This window comes from Oreochromis aureus, linkage group 9 (assembly GCF_013358895.1).
Source record: "Oreochromis aureus strain Israel breed Guangdong linkage group 9, ZZ_aureus, whole genome shotgun sequence".
Taxonomy (NCBI): domain Eukaryota; kingdom Metazoa; phylum Chordata; class Actinopteri; order Cichliformes; family Cichlidae; genus Oreochromis; species Oreochromis aureus.
In genome coordinates this window covers 12,652,595-12,674,932 of record NC_052950.1, presented here as the reverse complement: position 1 = coordinate 12,674,932, position 22,338 = coordinate 12,652,595, and the positions used below count along the sequence as shown (strand labels likewise).

General features: G+C 40.9%; 1 protein-coding gene and 1 long non-coding RNA gene across 2 annotated transcripts; both read right to left on the bottom strand.

Annotated features, from left to right (window-relative positions):
* Window positions 1-7,635: 7,635 nt before the first annotated feature.
* Window positions 7,636-10,697, bottom strand: LOC116325243 (serine/threonine-protein kinase pim-2-like). Its single transcript, XM_039617687.1, has 9 exons — window positions 10,326-10,697; window positions 10,052-10,222; window positions 9,791-9,952; window positions 9,508-9,602; window positions 9,375-9,422; window positions 9,058-9,279; window positions 8,782-8,968; window positions 8,498-8,653; window positions 7,636-8,341 (listed from the first exon to the last, which is right to left on the bottom strand). Exons 1-9 carry the CDS (start codon window positions 10,387-10,389, stop codon window positions 8,250-8,252), a joined length of 1,197 nt encoding a protein of 398 aa, XP_039473621.1. The 5' UTR covers window positions 10,390-10,697; the 3' UTR covers window positions 7,636-8,249.
* Window positions 10,698-16,350: 5,653 nt separating this feature from the next.
* LOC116333210 lies at window positions 16,351-22,338 on the bottom strand. The gene is made up of 3 exons (XR_005614293.1): window positions 21,161-22,338; window positions 18,128-20,717; window positions 16,351-16,690 (listed from the first exon to the last, which is right to left on the bottom strand). It is a non-coding gene; the product is annotated as an uncharacterized LOC116333210 (long non-coding RNA).

Here is a 22,338-nt window from a genome sequence, read left to right as displayed (position 1 = left end):
GGGGGTCACCCCCAAAAAATGACCTCTGACAAGAGAGCCTCATTTCTGCTGTTCAACACCAAACAAATGTAAACTTTTAAAAACTATACCAAATTGCAAAATGCTTAGCTGTACCTCTAATAAAACCTCTGTAACTTTGCTCTGCTTCACTTCAGCAACATCAGGTAATGTTCATATGTTGGTTTATGATTTTCTTCTGTTTTTGATATACTGCAGAATATTTTTTAAGGTTATCTGCTATAAAAAGCAGGGGAGTGAAAATCTCTTTCATGTTTTCTGTGTTTTATCCTCAGTAAATTTGACTTTGACCCACTGTCCTGCTGTGGGCAATGTTGTGCCTGGACCTAATCCCAGATGTTTGGCTGATCAATGCCACCAGGCAACGGCCGCCAGCACAAATTCTACCTCTGCTCTTTCAACACTGGTATCAATGTAAAACGCCCCAGGATTTACAATGCACGTTTTGAAGGAGCAAGTGGAGAGTCTTGCCAACAGCCTGTTGAAGCTATACCCATCTGTCGTTTTTTTTTTTTTTCCCATATGTTGTAATTGTAATGCCATGTGCATGATTTAGACTGATGTAAGGAAATGAGGTGTTATTTTTCTGCCATTTTTATTATTTCATTTTACTATTTCTAGTTTCATTATTTTGTTATTGCTAGTGCATCATAATCATATAACAAGCATTTGCATTGACGCATTTATTAATAGTGATATTGCATTTAGATGTTTAAACATATTGGCACCCAATTAAGCTTTTATTACAGGTGCAGTTATAACCACTTTAAACTGTTGAGTTGAATTTATAATCTTAAATGTTTATATGCAGACTGCATGGTGAAAGAAAAGGCCTAACGCAGAGTAACTCTGTGCCAAAATAAGACAGGAAGTTACATGTTTTTGAAGTTGCATGCTTTGCAGGAAGTGAAACCGAAACCAGAGTCTGAGTGAAAGTTAGTCTGAGGAGCAGTTTCGATGATGCTATTATCTTTTATACTTTTATATCTTTTGATTAAGCTTTTAGTAGAGGTTCTTGATTAAAACATTTATTCAGTAGAGTACACATGCATAGGTTCGGTTCGGTTATTACATACACGAGAGTGGCTTCTGTCTCTCTGTCTGGTGAGAGGCCAGGAGCTAGTCGGCGAGGTGAAATGGGGTGCGATTGTGGTTAGCGCGCGCACACACACACACACACACACACACACACACACACACACACTCACACTCACACTCACTCTCACACACTCACACACACACACTCACACTCACACTCACACTCACACTCACTCACACACTTAGTTAGAGGGATCATTTATAGGGGAAAGTTTAATCTGTTTTGCTTGGGGTTGCTTTTAGACTATATTAGGAGGAGCAAACATATTGGCAACCTTTGAAACCTTTGGAACTTCTGTTATGAAAATGATTATAATCATCTATACACAATTGCATTTTGTGCTTATGAAAGAGCTGTCGCTCCTTGGTCAAGTGAGGGTCAAAAAACTTTTGGTTGGCGTTATGATCAGCCAATCTACTGTGAGTTTGACTGGAGCTTTGGAAGGATCGCAACACACGCTTATCAGGTTATTTTTATGATCTCTTATTTGTTTACATTCTTTGATTAAGTTTTAAGTAGTACCATTTAAGTAAGACATTTATTCAATATATTACACATCAGTTTCAGTTGTGGATGTGCTGGCCTTTGTCTGGGGAGAAGGTGAGAGGTGAGACAAAGTGCAGTTGCGGTTATGACATAACCACACACATACAGTACATACACATAGTAGTAGGCTCATTTTGTGGTAAAGAGTTCAGATTTAATTCTGCTATAACTGCAAGAGTGCCGGCGTACGCGACCGAGCTGTTTCAGGAAACCGATCTGCTGATTCCAGCGATAAGCGACAGCGGTGAGACGAGCTGTGGGGGAAAACATCTGCATGGAGGCGAAGACGTGATGTTCTTTTTAAAACCGTGTCACAAGTTGTCAAACAGAACATTTGTGGTTTTGAGTTGACGTATCCATGTAATTTACGCAAGAGGGGGCGTTCTAATACCCCGATGTATAAAACTGTGTTCTGAAGTTTTGGAGATAGAGATCTGATGCTGTCTGCGAACAGGGTTAGATCTCTCCGCACGTGTCATTAAATCTTCGTCTAACTTCACCCGGCCAGATTAGTGGTCATTATTTTGTATTCCTCCTTCAATTTCTGAACCCTAACACTGAATATTATCTGTCTTGTGTATTAGAAGCTGTAAATAAAATGCTAGTCCCACACCTTCAAAATTGAACCTTGTACATGTCTCCAAACCTTTTGTCAGAGGCTGAACATTGAAATGAGTCTTTAGACCTCTATCTTTCCATCTTTCCATGTTACCTTGAGCTACAATCCTCTATATTCACAATCAAAGTATGAGACAGTTAATCTAAAGAATCTGGAGCTTTCAAATGGCCCTCAAAGATTGTCCAAGAAACACTTCAAAGAATAAACCGTACCTCAAACTTTGTATACTTCATTTTAAGAAATCTGAGGTGATATGGTGGAAATTAACTGGCTCTGTGATTATCTTGGTGCCTGGTTATTCCTCACAATGCCACGGATTCTCATGACCCAACAGCAACCAGATGCTTTGCCACAAGCACGGTGGTGGCCAGCAAAGCCTGAGTGGAGCCGTCAGAAAAGAGGAGCTGCAGGAATGAATAATCGAGTCAATAAATGAGCAGCACTGAGTCACATAATTAATGTAGTGTGTCATGATTTATGAGCTGAATCATCGTACATTTTCCAGAATCGGAACACATTTAAGCAAATATCACACAACCATGTTTCGATTTTAACTAGCCAAAATAACTTTTTAACACAGTTTAGTTAACACCATTTTCTTATATATTGTTAATGTTTGGGGTTCCCCCCCCCCCCACCTTTTTTTTTTTTTTTAGTTATCCCATTTCTTTCTGGCCTGCAAGAGGGTGACCTTCCCCTGCAGGCCCATCTTCTCCACAATTGTCCTGATCACACACAAAAAAATAAGAGAGAAGTGTTGATCTCCAAATCCAAAAGTTTTCACAGCAGAACACAAGAGGAATCAGGACATCACAGGTTCTGTACAGTATGAGTGTTAATAAAACTGTACTCATATGAACGTATGAATATCATGTGTAAATTGATTTATTCTTGTACCTCCATGCCACAGTGGCCGAATTCTTCACCCCAGTGAAGAGGTTATCATTTTCTCCTCTCATTTTAATAAATTGAGTTGTTTGGTCTTTGTTCTCTAAAACATATCACCAAAAGGTTAATTCAAAAAAATCAAAATTAGCTGTAAGCAGGAATACATGAAAAACTGCAGGACCCACCATACAAGCTAGTTAATGTGTAATTTTTACGAAGATTATTTTAATTAAAAAATAACCATAATTAATTGCCCAAAGCTTCACAACACAACCGCTACAAAAATTTGACTTTTGTGCCACCAGATTTTCATATATTTAAATTTAAAAGTGTATTCCTCTCCCACATTAACTCCCACTTCGTCTGCGATTGTTATGAGAAAAATTCTCCTGTATCACCCACAATGAATCCTGGGATATGGTGGGCCACAAAGGATATATCCGACCCATCTTCCAAATCTGGGGAAAAAAAGACGCATTTGTCGCCTCATTTGGAGGACTCTTCGAATTTGGACAGCCTTCGTCGCGTCACTGTGACATAATTGCCTACAAATGCGGCCTTCAAAGCATGCTACCCCTGAATTTGGACAAAGCCACGGTCTGCAGGTTTTACCTCCACCTGACAATTAAAGCGCTCTGCTCCACTGAACACAAGGTTGGGGAGCAAAGACTCACCTCTGTGTTGTTGCTTCAGTTGTGACGGTGGAGTGTAGATTTTTTACTTGCACTTTGAGCTCCAGCCATTGGTCATCTTTAGGACAACAGAGCAGTAAGGTGTGACAGACTGACTTACCTGTGTGCACCACAGAAAAAAATCAATGTCCTCATTGTTGCTCTGATATATATATTGTTAATCAGCGCCTCAGCCTGACAAGTGCACACCCTCCAGTTATGAAGAATGGACAAATGGGAATCTTGCCCAAGTGAACCAGACTGAATCCTGTGTTGTGGTGCTCCATGACCCATTCTGTGAGTAGTAACACCGTGTAGAACTGTCTTATGGGTCTGGCAACACATCCAGAGTACAATGGCAAACATTATTCCACAGATTTCTCTGTCCCTACTGTGACAGCTCCAGCCTTGTTAGTATTGATTGGTGGGCCTGTTTGTGCTTAACCCAACTTGTTTTTTTTTTTTCTTTTCTTTAATCTGCTTTGATTGCAGTGTCATAATTTAAGTCACATGTTGGTTAAAGTTAGCACCTAGTTTTCTTTAGATCTACTTTTTCTCAGTTGGATTAATAAATGGGTATGGTGAAAAATTTTCCCCTGTGGCTCTGCTTTGTCTGTCCTGAATTAGCCGGGCATTTCACTATTCCACCCAGCATAGATGTTTCTGGTGTGGGCTCTCCCACCAGACACTGCTTCCACGGCTGATGCTGTTAACACCTCATAAGGAAAAGCATGTCCTCACCTCACCAAAAGTGCTCTATGACTAGTGAATTTGGATGGGAGCAGAGAGTTGGGGTGAGGGAGGTTTACAAGGAAGTGAATTGGAACAGGTACATCCTTTTGCAGTTTATGAATACATCACTGATTATCATGCCCATGTCTTCCACTCACACTGAGCTGACATCAGCATGGTTGGTTATGTTGCAAAACATGATAGTTTAAACAGAAGCTCTGCAGCCTCTGCAACAAACTACCTGCTCCAGCAGAGATACTTAAACCAGTTTTGCCTTTTAGTCTTAGAATCCTGGCAGCAGCCTTAAAGGGAGTCTTCCCCTGGTAGACCTCACTACATGGGCTGAGAATGCTCTTGATAAGATTTACCATGACCCATCCAAAATGAAAGAGGTGGTAAAGATGGCAGTACTATCCAAACAAACAAAAGTTTTTATTTTTTTTAATGTTTCTAGAATACAAGTGAGAGCCAGCCCCCACTCGAAGAAATTCTACAACCAGCACATGGAGGCAAACTTGAGGAAAAAGGGTGGATGAATTAGAGGAATTGTGTAATAACAATAATGTATACTTTATTGATCCCCGTGGGGAAATTACTCATCTGCATTTAACCCATTCACCCAGTGAATCATGGGGCAACCACTCCACCTACTGAGCCATCCCTGCCCCAGATGACACAATCACACATGCACGTCTGTTTTGAAGTCAGACATGCATGAATCACCAATGATTTTTCTTCCAAAAAAAATGAGGACTTTGGTAGAATGAAATACTGCTTCATGCATTTGAGTCTGTGAAAATCTATAATATTTTTTAATAAAGTGTTAAAAAGTTCATTAATTTTTCTGATTTTCTCCAGACGCCAGAAACACTCCATGTACATGGACAACAGTGACACCTACTGGTCCAACATTATATAACAAGTGTGTGTAGTCAAAGTCACAGCAACGTCCTCACTGCACACACACATATACACACAAAATCAAAGCTACACTTGAACAATTAGCATTCTCATTCACATATTTAACAGGCAAAATAAAATAATAAAAATAAAAATTGTATAAACCTGCAGGAAGAACACACTGTACATCAAATATCTTTTTTTTTTTAAAGAGTGGGGCCGCCAATCAGGACAGAAGGAAAACCAGAGAGGAGGTTCATGGATGTAGTAAAGGAGGACATGCAGAGGTTTTGTGTGAAAGGGGGACACTAGGGATGGGGTTAGATGGAGGCAGATGATTAACCATTGAACTGAAAAGATTCCAGAAACACTTCATTTACATAAACAGTGCCACCTAGTGGTCAAACATTAAACAAGAAGTGTGTGTAGTTGAAGTCACAGCAACAGATCATTTTCGTCCTCATGGCAAGAAAACTCAGTGGGCAGATAAATGAGAAAAAGAACAGGAAAAAAAAAAATGAGTCAATACTTCACTTAGTTCACTTGAACTGTTTCTCATCACACATGAACTGGATCAGGGCATCATCCCATCAGCCTTCACTTCAGCTCCAGCCAATGTCCTGCAGGATGGAACTGAAGTGCAAATCATGAACGGGGCGGTCTGCTTCTCCCCACTGCAGGGAAAAGGGTAACACTACCTGGGTCTGGGTGCAGTTTCCCCCTCCAGGGGCAAGGGTACCTAGACCCGGTTCTTAGAGTACGCTTGGGGAGTGTGATTGTGTGTACAGCGTCTCTTTATGTCTGTCTTCACGTTGGTTGAGTGTGGAGTAATTGCTTATAAGATCATGAGGGTGGGAATGGATGTTTGTATCTGTGTGTGCCTGTATGTCTGTGTCTATATGTCAGGTTGGGTATCAGACGCCACCTCTCTGAGGACATCTCAGGCCCTCCAAGGTTTGGAGGCCTATCTCCCCCACCACTTCCCCTGCCGGTGGCGCGCGCCTCAGACATCGGTGCGTTGGTGGTTCTTTGTGTCCGGGGATGGGCGCCCAGGCACACACCAGCTCACTCCTTGGTGGCTGCTTATCGGGGCCTGGAGCCTGGGGCTCGCTCGGGCCACTTCGGGGGTGGGGTACCCTCGGCCTCTCGGCCCGGGGCTCGGTCACTCAGGCACAGCTGGATGCCGGCGGAGCTCACGGGCACGTCACTGCAACCCCCCCTGGCTTCTGCTCCGCGGCTACTGAGTGACCCCTCATCTGGGACTCTCCTCAGCTCTTTCTGGGATAGTGGCGCTGGCTGCCCTCTGTTGGTCTTCCTTGGTCTCTTGTGTTCTGGGGCCTCTGGATGTCTGGAGTTTTGATCTCCTCCATACCTGCTTCATGCCCTGGAGGACGGGGCAGTGGCCCCCACACCCTCTAGCAGATCATTACATGAAGGAACCTTTTAAAAAAAACAAGCGCGTCCATGCTCACAGGTGTACACACGGATGATCACACACACAAACTACACCCTTTTTGGCTCCTACCTCAAAGCACACTGTGCGCTGTCGATCTCACGTGCTGCACAATAATGTTTAATATTTAGTATTTACTGTCATATTCCCATATATCATTGTGATGATGTTTATTACTCTCGTTTTCTTCTGCTTGCTTTCTTCTTTCTTTCTCAACAGGTGATCCAGGTGATCGATATATGTATTTTTTGTCTGCTTATTCTGTCGGTTTTTGTTTTTGCCCTTTTTCCCCGTCCCTCTTCTCAGCTGTGTTTTTCTTTCCTCTTTCTTTCTCCCTTTCTTTCCTCCAGTCAAGTCTGTCCCGTATTCAGCAAGTGAAAATAAAATAAACAATAAAAGGTGAATCAAATGGACCATTACAGCAAGGCTGGGATGGTCAATTTGGTAAAGTAAATCCGTTGGGCATCTTTCTTCGCCTTTAGACAATAATTCTGATGGCAAAAGAACCAAACGGGACAGGCAAAAAAAACCCCAAAAAAACAAAAAAATGAAATCCAGACCCTTTAACTTTCAAGGAAATTATGATGCATTAGTACAAACAAATAATCATTAATAAATCAATATCAGTGACATAAACACACAGGAGATGCAGGATGAGTTATCCAGATTCATTTAATAATTAACCAATAAATTTAGATTGTTCAATTAATGTTGCTACTAATTCCCTGATTGATACATTTCTTTACATTTGCCCATTTGTTTGTTAAATTGATTCATAAATAATTAATTGATCAAATTAAACTCCAATTCCTGCTAGCTTTGGCAAAGCTGAGCATGTTCGGTCTGTTGTGTATACAGTTGTGGCTCTAAATACAGACTGAAGTGGCAAAGTGCGCAAAAGCAAACTTTGTACCACTGACAAAACATTAGGCCACAACTGTATTCATAACTCAGGCTGATAGTAGCAACAGTTTTTAACCCAGCACAAGCTCTCTAAGAAGACGAGGAAAAACTCCTCAAAAACTTGAGAAGAAACCTCGGGAAAGGCAATTCAGAGAGAGATCCCCTTTCCACGGATTGCTGGGGGTGGGTGGGAAATGTATGGAAAATACAATGGCAACAAGACTAAAGACCGGGTGGAAGTTCCACTGTGATCTCATGGTCCACTTGCTCTTGTGGGGTGCTTCCAGAGGGGCGGGCCCTGTAAAAATGATAGAAATGATAAAAACATGGACAGCTATGTGCCATAGCTTTTGAATGTGACCGAATACTTCTCTGTTAGAGATTCTGCTCTGTAACACTGTTTTGCTTGGCATCAATACATCATTTGAGCCAGGGATGATTCTGAACTTCCTCTAGGGTGAGGCGGTCTTCATGGCTCTGACAGTAACAACCCAACAGAAAACACTTGCAATCTGTTCAGAAATACAAAAGTGGGGTTCGAGTTTATCACGTTGGTGTTTATATAAGTCTGCGTGTGCATTAGCGATACAGATAAAGACAGATAACACAGAAAACAGAATTTTCAAGCCTCGTAATGCGACAGGTTAAAGAATTAACATTCAGCTTACCCTCTGAAATGTCAGTGCGCATCTCAGATGTGTTGTTGTCATCAGGGATGATGTGACGTACCAGCCAATCCATCACCATACCCAGCTGCAAAACTGTGACGCAATCTGCTGTGGTGGCATTAAAGTCCTGCCAGTTTGGAGCAGGTGATTTGGTCCCTAAAATCCAGAGAGAAATTTTTCATGGTAAGGAATTCATGTGTACACTAAGTGTGTGGGCACTAAGCGTGTGGGCACTAAGCGTGTGGGCAGGCAAGGACATTTAAACAGTGAGGCTGACGACCTACCATTTCTTCGTGTGACTGCTTCTGGTCTAAAAGTGACTCCAATGCCAAAATCAATGACTCTGACACATTGAAATGCTGAATGATCAGGCGATGTGTCAAACACAATATTGTCTGGCTTAATGTCTCGATGGAAGACACCCTTGGATTGCATTTCAGCGGCTGCATGTACCAGCTGTCTCATTATGACCTGACAGACAAATGAAAAATACGTTCAAATAATCAGATTTACATTATCCATTAAGGATTGCCATATATGTTATCTTGCCACTCGCTGACCTTAACCTCCCTCTCGTGCACAAAGGTTCTTCTGTTTGCCAGGTAGGCTTCCAAGTCTATGTTTTCTTTTGGCCTTTCAAAGACCATAATGAGTTCGTCTTCCAAGTCATACCAGTCGATTAAAACGGGCGTCACATTGCTGCTTGTAGCCTCTGGTCCTGCCCCCACTTTTATTAGCAATGCCACCTCCTTGGGAATCTTGGTCATTTTACCATTAAGAAGCTTGAGAAACAGAACATCAAGGTCAGTGTTCAAACATTAGGCTGTTTGAGGTACACGTTGGGGGAAAACAACAGAAAAAGACAAACATTTCTTACCACTGGTTGGTAGCTGACTAAAACATGAGCAACATGCTTAATCACCACCTGCATTACAGAGAAAATGTGTTTTAGAAAAAAGAGAACAGGAGGAACTAGAAGAATTGTAAAGTGCACACATAAGAAGCCATACTGGGAAATTGTCTTCTCTGCGTTTTCCAAAGAAGACAGTCCCAAAGCCTCCTTCACCCAGCTTATCCTGCTCTTTGTATTTTTCTTCAAAGTCCTCTACAGATTGACAAAACAAACACAGGGGTTGTGATTAGTTGTATGTAGGAAAGCTGTCATTGCCTCAATGTACACATTCATACAGGCTTTGTTAGAAGCTTCCTGGTGATTAGCAGATGGATACCAGCTAAACTCTGAGAGCTTGGGAAAGAGGCTCTATCACTGCAGGTGTGGTGTGTACTTCTTACCTATACTGTGACTTTTGTATGTGCTGGGCAAAGGTGCATCTGTCTCATAGACGGAGCAGCTGGCCTCCTCCTGTGAGCTTGATGTCTTGCTCTTTTTACTGCGTGGTTGTTTTGTTCCATCGCTGCTTGACTTTCGTTTGCTGCTCTTCTTTCTGAAAGCAGCTGCAAAAACAAAAACCAATTAGACCTCTGAACTCCACACAGGCCTACAGATGATCAATAACTAGAAAACAAAAGAATCTCTCTGAATGTCTCACTTACACTTCTCCAAGACAAGATGGCTGAGGCCTGGGGTTGGACTTTTGCTGTCCTTGCTTCTTTTGGAAGCTTTTTCCAGTCTTTCTGTGGCACAATCTTTTCGTTTGGAGCTCTTGATTCGCCCATCTGACGTCCTGTCCTCTATCCTGAGGAACCAGGGCTCAGTGTGGCGGTCTGCAGTTTGTACAAAGATCACTTGGTTACTACTGAATCAAAACACCCGAAGGAAAAGCCCCAAATTAAGATGAATTTAACAGGTAAAGGAGACTTTACTCACCTAGATATTTACGCACACCCACAGCACGTGGTGTGGTAAAGGTTGGCTGAGATTTTAACGACATGTCAGAAACTGGTTCAAAATTGTACTCTTTGTACTAAACTCACTTGAACTCTGACTTTGTATGCAGTTAGAACTATCACAAGACATTAAAACAAAACATGGGCATTGATGACATCACAGGAATCTAACATTCTAATCTATGCAAACTGTCTCCAAGGCTACAGAATATCAGATTAAATCATAACAAAGGAGTAAAAAGCAGGATCAGTCTTAGGGTGTATGTTACATGTTTGCCACATTGGATGAGTGAGTGCAATACTTCATCGGTCTGTGTTGTAGCAATCTGTTGAACCTGCTGAGAAACTTTTCTTTGTCCACTCTGCCCCAAACTTCACATGCTCCATAAAAGTCGAGGCCTAGAGACCTCTGCATAGTTATTGCAATTAGCAATAGGTTATCAGTATCATCTGATATACATGACATTTACAGTACAGTACTCACACATGACATAGGAGGGAATAAAATTTTGATTTTTTGACATAAATTTGATCATATGAAATTGGATTTTTTTAAACTATGAAATAATGTAACGTTTTCCTTCCGTCATACTTCAGAAATATAATATCTTAAGTTTTGAACATTTTAAAACATTGAAGTTTGCTCGTTGTATTTATAAGATCCAACATGGACGTGCTCCACAATCATTGGTCAGTCATGTTAAAATCCATTATCAGTGGAAAACAAACCTGATCCTCTACTAGAGGCGATTGTGCAGTACCTTTTAGACATAACACTCAGCAAACAGTTATTATCAGTTACAGGTAGTGAGATTTGGAGTGATATTCCAGCTGTAATAAGAGAATGTACTACCTTCAACACATTTAAAACTCATCTCAAACAATGGCTAAAGAGGAATTTGATTAGTGATTATTAATTTTATATTAATATGTGTTATCTTTATTGTTGTATGTTTTATATTTATTGTTTTATGTACTATGACATTTCATGTTGTAATTTTATGTTTTTGTGGTCTGGACTAGATCGTTCTACATTGTCTGATGGTGTGTTAAATTTCGTGTTTATAGATTTTGTCTGACCTGCCAGGGGCGACAGATGAAGGGTAGCCTTTTGGCTAACTGGCATATTTACACTGATGTATTCATTAACATGCACTTTCACCTTTAAAGAAATAAGGAAATTAATTCAATGTAAATTTAAACACACACTGACTTATTGCTGAAAATACTCAATCGCGGAAATGTGAATCTGTGGCTAAAGATTACTGCTGTTCTACCATTAAACCAGTCCCAAATCAAATACGCAGATCCATCTGCTGAGGCAACACCTTGCAGCCCTTTTTTTTTAACTAACATTTGTGTTTGTGTTTTTGGTCATATAGTCTAAATTATTTTTTCTAGTCTTTCTGTGGCACAATCTTTTCATTTGCAGCTCACAATGGAGCGGTTCACAACCAAGTGTGACGCATCAGGAATTAGAATCAGCACCTCCAAGTCTTAGGCCATGGTGCTCAGTCAGAAAATGCAGGAGTGCCCACTCTGGTTCTGGGACGAGTTTCTGCCCCATGTTAAGGAGTTTAAGTATCTTGGGGTCTTGTTCACGAGTGAGGGGAGAGGGGAGCAGGAGATGGACAGATAGATTGGTGCTGTGGCTCCAGTGATGCGGCTCCGGTGATAGGCTTTAGACTGTGTGCATATTTGATATAAGGTCAAAAAGTACAAATAGGTGTCCATTTAAGGATCATATGTTAATGTTTAAATAACAAAATAACTTAAAAAATTACAGCCAACAGGGGAAAAAATGATCAAAAATGGGTTTGTTTTAGAATCGTTGCTTCTTTTTTGATACTCATCAGTGAAAGACAACAGATCCCTCAGAGGGAAGTTCCACGAATGGTGGCGCTATTTTCTGGATAACTGATTAGTTAGTACATAGTGATTTTATAACTGCTGGTCTCTAATCTGGAACACAACCTGCTCCAGAACAGGTTAGATTGATAGCATAAGTCACCATTGCAAGTTGCATCATGTTGGGTATTTGCTCACGTAAATATGTGTGTTTTCTGGGCCAAGTAACTCTTATTTGGCACAAAATGATCCCTATGAGTGTCAGCTACTTCAAAAGGGTAGTTATTAGAGGATGGTGATAAATTGGTCATTAAAATCTATAAAGAACATATAAATATAACAGTAAAATGCAACATTTTTACAAACCAAGAGATTAATGCTGCAGAAAATAGTAAAGAAAAGAAAAAGAAAAAAAAGAAAAGAGGAGCTGCAGGAATGAATAATCGAGTCAATAAATGAGCAGCACTGAGTCAAATAATTAATGTAGTGTGTCATGATTTATGAGCTGAATCATCGTACATTTTCCAAAATTGGAACACATTTAAGCAAATATCACACAACCATGTTTCGATTTTAACTAGCCAAAATAACTTTTTAACACACTTTAGTTAACACCATTTTCTTATATATTGTTGCTCTTTGGGGTTTTTTCGTCCCTCGTTTCCCCCCCCCCTCCTTTTTTTTTAGTTATCCCATTTCTTTCTGGCCTGCAAGAGGGTGACCTTCCCCTGCAGGCCCATCTTCTCCACAATTGTCCTGATCACACACAAAAAAATAAGAGAGAAGTGTTGATCTCCAAATCCAAAAGTTTTCACAGCAGAACACAAGAGGAATCAGGACATCACAGGTTCTGTACAGTATGAGTGTTAATAAAACTGTACTCGTATGAACGTATGCATATGATGTGTAAATTGATTTATTCTTGTACCTCCATGCCACAGTGGCCAAATTCTTCACCCCAGTGAAGAGGTTATCATTTTCTCCTCTCATTTTAATAAATTGAGTCGTTTGGTCTTTGTTCTCTAAAACATATCACCAAAAGGTTAATTCAAAAAAATCAAAATTAGCTGGAAGCAGGAATACATGAAAAACTGCAGGACCCACCATACAAGCTAGTTAACATGCAATTTTTACGAAGATTATTTTAATTAAAAAATAACCATAATTAATTGCCCAAAGCTTCACAACACAACCGCTACAAAAATTTGACTTTTGTGCCACCAGATTTTCATATACTTAAATTTAAAAGTTTATTCCTAAAAGTTTAGTCATCTTTAGGACAACAGAGCAGTAAGGTGTGACAGACTGACTTACCTGTGTGCACCACAGAAAAAAATCAATGTCCTCATTGTTGCTCTGATATATATATTGTTAATCAGCGCCTCAGCCTGACAAGTGCACACCCTCCAGTTATGAGGAATGGACAAATGGGAATCTTGCCCAAGTGAACCAGACTGAATCCTGTGTTGTGGTGCTCCATGACCCATTCTGTGAGCAGTAACACCGTGTAGAACTGTCTTATGGGTCTGGCAACACATCCAGAGTACAATGGCAAACATTATTCCACAGATTTCTCTGTCCCTACTGTGACAGCTCCAGCCTTGTTAGTATTGATTGGTGGGCCTGTTTGTGCTTAACCCAACTTGTTTTTTTGTTTTTCTTTTCTTTAATCTGCTTTGATTGCAGTGTCATAATTTAAGTCACATGTTGGTTAAAGTTAGCACCTAGTTTTCTTTAGATCTACTTTTTCTCAGTTGGATTAATAAATGGGTATGGTGAAAAATTTTCCCCTGTGGCTCTGCTTTGTCTGTCCTGAATTAGCCGGGCATTTCACTATTCCACCCAGCATAGATATTTCTGGTGTGGGCTCTCCCACCAGACACTGCTTCCACGGCTGAGGCTGTTTGTTAACACCTCATAAGGAAAAGCATGTCCTCACCTCACCAAAAGTGCTCTATGACCAGTGAATTTGGATGGGAGCAGAGAGTTGGGGTGAGGGAGGTTTACAAGGAAGTGAATTGGAACAGGTACATCCTTTTGCAGTTTATGAATACATCACTGATTATCATGCCCATGTCTTCCACTCACACTGAGCTGACATCAGCATGGTTGGTTATGTTGCAAAACATGATAGTTTAAACCAGGGGTGTCCAAACTTTTTTCACTGAGGGCCACATACATACAAATATAGGAGGGGCGGGGCCACTTACTAGAAATTAGGTATATAACCTTAACTGTAGCTTATTAAAGTTAGAAAAATCATTTAAAAGTGGTCAAATGTGTTATATTGTTGAATATAATTAAAGACAAAACTGCCTTCATCACAGCTCTCCATAAATGGGTCTTTATTGATTTATTCAGAAAAAGCTTTGGTAGCTCATTCTCAGAACAGCAGCAGATTTCTTCTTAGAAGATTTACAGCACAGAGAAAAAACAATAAAGGGGAAAATGGGACGGGTACATTTCAAGCTTGTTATTTAAGTTATTAGGCTTAGCAACACACCTGTTAACGTTCGTTTGAAACCGTTATCAACATTAACAGACTGAACTGGACTTAATAACAGGAGTGCATATAATTTTAGTAAATTATTCTGGTGAGTATCAGCTGCGCTGGGTATGTAAATCGGGCCATCCAGCCGCGGTGCTGATCGTACGCCACTCGTGCCAAAAATCCGGACAAATGTCACTTGATCAAGGAGCAGATCTGCATCAGATGAGATCAGCTGACTTTGCGTGTGCTGCGCACAGCGGTGTGTACTCTGTGTGTTAACAAGAAAAACGCATATAAGAAAGTGGTGCGCAAAAGCAGGGTAGTGACAGAATTGATGCGCATTATTGATATTTGAAGCATGTGTACCTGCACATGCATGCTTATTAACACACGTGTACTGTGGAATATATTTTTACTCACCTAAAGCGCTCGTGCTCTCGTCCACTCCCCGCAAAAAATTAGCAACTGTGCGGCGTCTGTGGCATCAGTGCTCGGATCGCATGCGATGGGAGTAAAAATCAAAAGCACAGCTTTATCAGACAGCTGCAGTTTAATGTTGGCTGACAGTTTTCAGTGCGTCGCACAACTGGATTTCCGGACATGCTGACGTTGTTGAAGTCCTGCACTTTTTCCGGGCACGTTATTTCGGTGACTTTAACGAGGCCGTGTTTTATGAGGTCTCCATCTGAAAAAGGCTTGCCATGTCTTGCGATGAGTTGGGCGACCTCATAGCTGCTATTGGAGCCTTTTCCTGGACAATTTGAGCACGAAAAAAAATACTGTTGCTGACCCCGCAGGATAGCTACCCTTTGCTTTAATTTCTGCTCTCGCTCAGCACCAGTGTAGGATGCATAGGCCTGATGTTTGGTTTCATAATGACGTCGTACATTATACTCTTTCATAACTGCCACAGTTTCAGTGCAGATCAAACAGACACACGTCCCCTTTAATTCTTTGAAGAAATATTCACTCTCCCACCGTGTCTGAAATTTTCTGCACTCACTTTCTACCTTTCGCTTCTTTGGTTCTGCCATGTTTAGTAACTTGGGGGTAAATTTCTTCTGTGATTGTCCTTTTTGGTGGAGCAACTGCCTTGATCAACAGTAGCTCCCCCTGGTGTTAAAACTAAGAAGTGCAATAAACTCAAGCAAAAGTTGAAGTGCGGGCCATTTTCTATTCTATTTATAAAATTACTTGAGGGCCAATTAAAAATGGACCGCGGGCCGCAATTGGACCGCGGGCCGGACTTTGGACACCCCTGGTTTAAACAGAAGCTCTGCAGCCTCTGCAACAAACTACCTGCTTCAGCAGAGATACTTAAACCAGTTTTGCCTTTTAGTCTTAGAATCCTGGCAGCAGCCTTAAAGGGAGTCTTCCCCTGGTAGACCTCACCACATGGGCTGAGAATGCTCTTGATAAGATTTACCATGACCCATCCAAAATGAAAGAGGTGGTAAAGATGGCAGTACTATCCAAACAAACGTTTTGTTTTTTTTAATGTTTCTAGAATACAAGTGAGAGCCAGCCCCCACTCGAAGAAATTCTACAACCAACACATGGAGGCAAACTTGAGGAGGAAAAAGGGTGGATGAATTAGAGGAATTGTGTAATAACAATAATGTATACTTTATTGATCCCCGTGGGGAAATTACTCATCTGCATTTAACCCATTCACCCAGTGAATCATGGGGCAACCACTCTACCTACTGAGCCATCCCTGCTCCAGATGACACAATCACACATGCACGTCTGTTTTGAAGTCAGACATGCATGAATCACCAATGATTTTTCTTCCAAAACAAAAAAAAAAAAAAAAAAAAAAAAAAAAAAGGACTTTGGCAGAATGAAATACTATAATATTTTTTAATAAAGTGTTAAAAAGTTCATTAATTTTTCTGATTTTCTCCAGACGCCAGAAACACTCCATGTACATGGACAACAGTGACACCTACTGGTCCAACATTATATAACAAGTGTGTGTAGTCAAAGTCACAGCAACGTCCTCACTGCACACACACAAAACCGAACAATTAGCATTCTCATTCACATATTTAACAGGCAAAATAAAATAATAAAAATTGTATAAACCTGCAAGAACACCACACTGTACATTTAAAAAAAAAAAAAAAAAAAAAAAAAAAAAAAGTGGGGCTGCCAATCAGGACAGAAAGAAGGAAAACCAGAGAGGAGGTTCATGGATGTAGTAAAGGAGGACATGCAGAAGTTTTGTGTTTTCACAAAGGGTTAGATGGAGGCAGATGATTAACCATTGAACTCAAAAGATTCCAGAAACTCTTCATGTACATAGACAACAGTGCCACCTAGTGGTCAAACAAACAAGAAGTGTGTGTAGTTGAAGTCACAGCAACAACCAGTGTTGGGGAGTAACGGAATACATGTACCGCCGTTACGTATTCAGAATACAAAATATGAGTAACTGTATTCCGTTACAGTTACCGTTTAAAAAGGTGGTATTCAGAATACAGTTACTTTGTTGAAATAAATGGAATACACGGCGGTACTTTCCTGTTTCATATTGTCGCGGGTCAGGATTGTTTGGGTTTGTTTGACAGCTACATTCTGTTGTTCCAGGCGGCAGCGTTACGGTTGCCATGGTTACAGGGTGACGCGCTCTCTCTCTGCGTGTTTCCTGGGTGAGAGAGCGCTTTTTGTTGTTGTTGTTGTGCTAAGCTAAAAAAGGCAGAATGCTACAGGCATAGCTCTAAAGCATGTAGCCTGATGGGCAGTGTAGTCCGTGCTGCAGCGAGAATGGGCTGCCATACCCATTATGTGTCTCTGTGAGCGAGGGAGGGAGAGAAAGGAAAAGTCCGAGCTGTCACGGAGCAAAAACGGGAGCTGGAAGCATGTAAATATAATAATAACCCCTGCAGCCAAGAAGAGTGCCTGAGGAGCCCATTTGTAAGTAAGCTATTAAGACTCAACTGTACACTGTGTTCGTGTTTTCCTCCGGAAAAAATAAGTTCCGTTGGAGCAGCCTTTCAACGCCTCTCTCTGTCTCCCGCAAGCAAAGTTGACCCAGACAACAAAGTAAAGCTAGTTTTCGGCTACCAGCCCGACAGGGAACCGGACGTATTAGCCAGAGGTCCCTTTACTACGTTTCGTACTACGTACCTTCAGTAACAGTAATAAATCACAGCAATAGGACATTCATGTAGTTGTAAACAGCATGATAATATATTAAGTATTCCAAAGTATTCAGAATACGTTACTCTCATTGAGTAACGTAACGGAATACGTTACAGAATACATTTTAGGGCATGTATTCGGTATTCTGTAGTGGAATACATTTTAAAAGTAACCTTCCCAACACTGGCAACAACAGATCATTTTCGTTCTCATGGCAAGAAAACTCAGTGAGCAGATAAATGAGAAAAAGAACAGGGAAAAAAAAAAATAAAAATAAAAATGAGTCAATACTTCACTTAGTTCACTTGAACTGTTTCTCATCACACATGAACTGGATCAGGGCATCATCCCATCAGCCTTCACTTCAGCTCCAGCCAATGTCCTGCAGGATGGAACTGAAGTGCAAATCATGAACGTAGACCCAATATGTGATTAAAACTATGACATCATATTTAAGCTTTAAGTTTGCAGTTTATCAAGCATCACTGAGCACTTCAAATCTACCTTTACATCTGAAACATAACAGCTGGACCTCAGCTTGCAACACACTGTGCGACAAATGACACAAAAGCATTGTCAGCTCAGACATCAGCAAAGGCACAGCCTTTGAATATGAAATTATCTGACACTTAAAATGTCACTCCCTTCATGTTTCCTTATCTTCTGTAGCACTAGCTAGATTCTGAAGTATAGAAATACAACATGTGGGCACCTGCACTCCCCCGGCTGAGTTCTACCCCCCCAGTATAAACGCTATAAATCACAGGTGTCAAACTCCCATCCTCAAGGGCCGATGTCCTGAAACCTTTCCATGTGTCCCTGCTGCAACACACCTGAATAAAATTAGTAAGTCATTAGCAAGACTTTACCTAATTTGACTGCATGCTGAGATGGCAATTCAGCCATTTGTTTCATGTTACAGCAGCTCATGAGTACATGAACACGGTGCAATAAAACTACTTTTAGAAGTACATTTTTCCCAACACATTTATTTTAATTTACTTGCGTAGGGTTAGGGGTTGCCACCTCAGCGCACAGTCAAGTTTCGATACCATCCATGATCAGTGCCATGTGTGATGTGGCCTGACAAACCAGTTTCAGGTGACCCTAAAACTTAATGTTCATGGAATAAAAATACAGTCTACTGGAAATCTATGAAAATCAAATATTATATTTCATCATTCAGTAATCAAGCAAGACCCAACGTCCTCTCCAAGGCGCCTTGGAAGTAGCCTTCAGGAATAGTTCTCCAGGCTTCCTGAAGGACATTCAAAGCTCTTTGGATGTTGACTGCTCTTTGTTCTGTTCACTGTCAAGATGATCCCACGCTGCTTCAGTAACATTGAGGTCAGGACTCTGAATACCAATCCATGACTGCTTCTACTGCATTGACAGTGTGTTTGAGCTTAACTCCAACACCACTGACTGAAATTCAGCCCCAAACTTGATAGAGTCTCCATCATGTTTTACAGATGGCTGTGGACACTCACTGTTGGACTGCTCTCCTGACCACCTCTGCACATTGATAATTTGAAACAAAAATTCACATGTGGATTTTAAACTTGTGGCTACTGAGTTTCAGTCTGGTTCTGGTGTAATTTGGCCTACCTCTGCCTTTTCTTCCCATTTCCCCTTCTTTACAACCACCAAGACCATTTTTGATGAGGTTTATCTGCAGCCTCCCCTCTGGACACTGCACATCAAAAACATGCAACATTTCCATCTAATAGCTCACCTAAGTGGCGACTTAAAAAATAAAAAATAAAAAAAATAAAACAACCCACGCATGCACCAAAAAAAAAAAAAAGAAAGGCAGTACTTCATTTTACTGTGGTGATAAAATAGTTAAAGACAGTCTCTGTTAAGTCAACATCAACAGAACATTAAAATGGCTGTCAGATAAAATCCACAGAAAATCTGACACACTCAGTCCAGTCATTGTTACTAGCTGGCATCATTTACAATAGCTCTGATGTTTGGTGAGGTTCCCTCTTATCCATGCGTGTGTAAACACTGGGAGATGTTTAGACAACCATTTAGGTGGTTGTGCGAGTCACGGGTGAGTAACTGGTGGTAGCCCTTGGGGAAGCAACCTAGAGGAAGGAGTGCCAAAGTGGCCAAATTAATAAACAGTTTTGAGCTGCTATTTCAAAGAAAGCAGCTAGTGGCCACAAATCTTGTTCTTTTAAGCAATGTGTGGTAATTAAGAGTTTAAATTGAAAGGTCTGGTGGTATTGCAAGTCCCGCCATTTAATTTGCTGTGTTTTATTTTTTTATATTTCCCCACAGTTCTATATTCTCAGTTAATTTAATAAACTTTTCAAAATTAATTTGCCACACGTCTGCCTTGTCAGAGTCTGTGTGCCTTTGTAACTGGAAAACCTTTGCACTGGCTAATGTAACATTTCCTGAGGTGTAACTGCACGCCCAGGTGGCATCAGTACCATTTAGTTACCCTTTCCTTTTCTCCTCCTTCAGGCCACCACACTTGGGACAGTAAAAACTTGTTTCTCCTCTGTGACAGAGCTGGAAACAGTTTCACTCAATGAGTCAGACTGACCCAAAATTGAGCACGAATTCACCTGTTTGTTGGTCAGGCCTTTCACCTCCTGTGGGTCATAGTAACATTTCAGATTAAAGTGATGGACAAGAACTTTTAAGTTAGGGTTAGGGCTAAGCTAGGGCTCATATGTAGTGCTTGTCCTCTGTAGACCATGCAAAGTGGCATTTTTGTTGCCATCCTCCTTCCTTTCCACAGAGCTGGAAACAGTTCAGCAGTCTCAAAGATGTTGTTCCTCATCTCCTAATCAAGAGCTCTCTCAGCCCATATAGTGAGGTATGCTAGGGGGAGATTACCTTCAAGGCTGCTGCCAGAACTCCACAAGTCTGTGGAAAGGAAGACAGAGGCCAAGTAAACACAAGTCTATATGGTCCACATGGGTCAGCATGGTTACTGATATGTGTTGACGTGAGTGACTTTAGATCAGAAAATACAAAAGTAAACTGCTGAGCTTTAAGGTTTTATTCTGGTGGCACGCTTTAAAATTTGCCACTAAGTGTCGCCATTTGGGGAAAAACAAAACAAAACAAACAGTGGTATAATTGGAAACAGGGATAGACCTCCTTTTCTAGTCTGGAAAGTACTTCTGGGAGAAGTACTGAAACATGGCCTTACAACACAGGGTATTTTTGTAGCAGGTCAGAGGTTAGCTAACTCTGCTAATATTAGTTCATATTACCAAAAAAATTTCTTATTATATAAAGCACCTTGAAGTGACTGTTATAGTGACTTGGCGCTGTATAAATAAAAATTGAACATGCATACATACTTGATGAGCCACTGGCAGACAGCTTGGCCTGGCTTTCCTTTGTGTACATTGGCTGAGTCCTGGTAGTGAAACTGGCCGTCCATGGTTTGCTGCTCAGGGCTGTGAGATGGGAGCTCTTCCTTGGTTCTGGCAGTAGCTGCAGCATTGTAGTACTTGGGTTCCTGTCTCCTGAGTTCCCGTGGTTCTCCTCTGGAAAGATGTGATACAGGTAGCAATAAGCAGGATAAAAGGAAAAGCTGAACATCATAAGCGTCTTCCAGTCCACCAGCTTTGGTGCCCCGTGTATTAAAACTGGCTTCAACATATCTGCTTGCGATCAAGATCTAGAAAGCTCTGTGTGCTAAATTGAACTTAAGGAGTAGCTTTTGAGGCATTCAGAGGGCGTGGGGAAAGACATTGTTGTTTCAATCAAGCAGATTTTTTTCAGGTTTGATGGGAAAAACCACCCCCCCAAAAAAACCAACCCAGAAAATGAACTTAGAAAGTAGACATGTAAATGGGCTTTATTAAATCTTTCCATCTTAAACTTTTCTGGATATTAATCTCTGGATGTGTAGGATTTCTATGTCAAGAAAGGACAGCAAGGAGAGAAGTATAATCTCACAGATAATGACCAGTTTGTAGTATTGGGGTCAGCGTTTTCCATTTCTTTATACCAGTGATATCAAAATGTTGGCTGCAAGATTTGTAATCAGCTGTGTAAGATGATAGACTGGTATCACCTGCATATTAACTCACCTCCACATTTGCTGTGGGAAATGGCCACTTATGTGTGAGTGGGTTTGTTTCACAACTGCTGTGAGCCAGTGGCTGTGATTGGGCTGGGTTCATTGAAGGCAGGTGTATTTGATAGCACTCTAGTCTATACACCACACTTCAAACCCAGCTCGTATATTTTCTGTCTGCACAGATTTGTGACCCAGTATCAAGACTGTTTAGATCAAAAAAATAACTATGGATTGCATTTCCTGAAAAAAAGCACTGCGAATTCTGATGCATGATTTTTTGTTGTTGCTGAAATCGTGTAATTACTTAAATATTTGGGAAGCTTGTTAAATTTAACTGAAACACAGAATAATAATGCCAGTTTATGGAAGGGGCCTGACTGCTTTATGAAGTGGGTCACAAAAGAAGCTCAGCCCCCCATATTCCTGCCCACACCAACAAGCCTTAAAAAA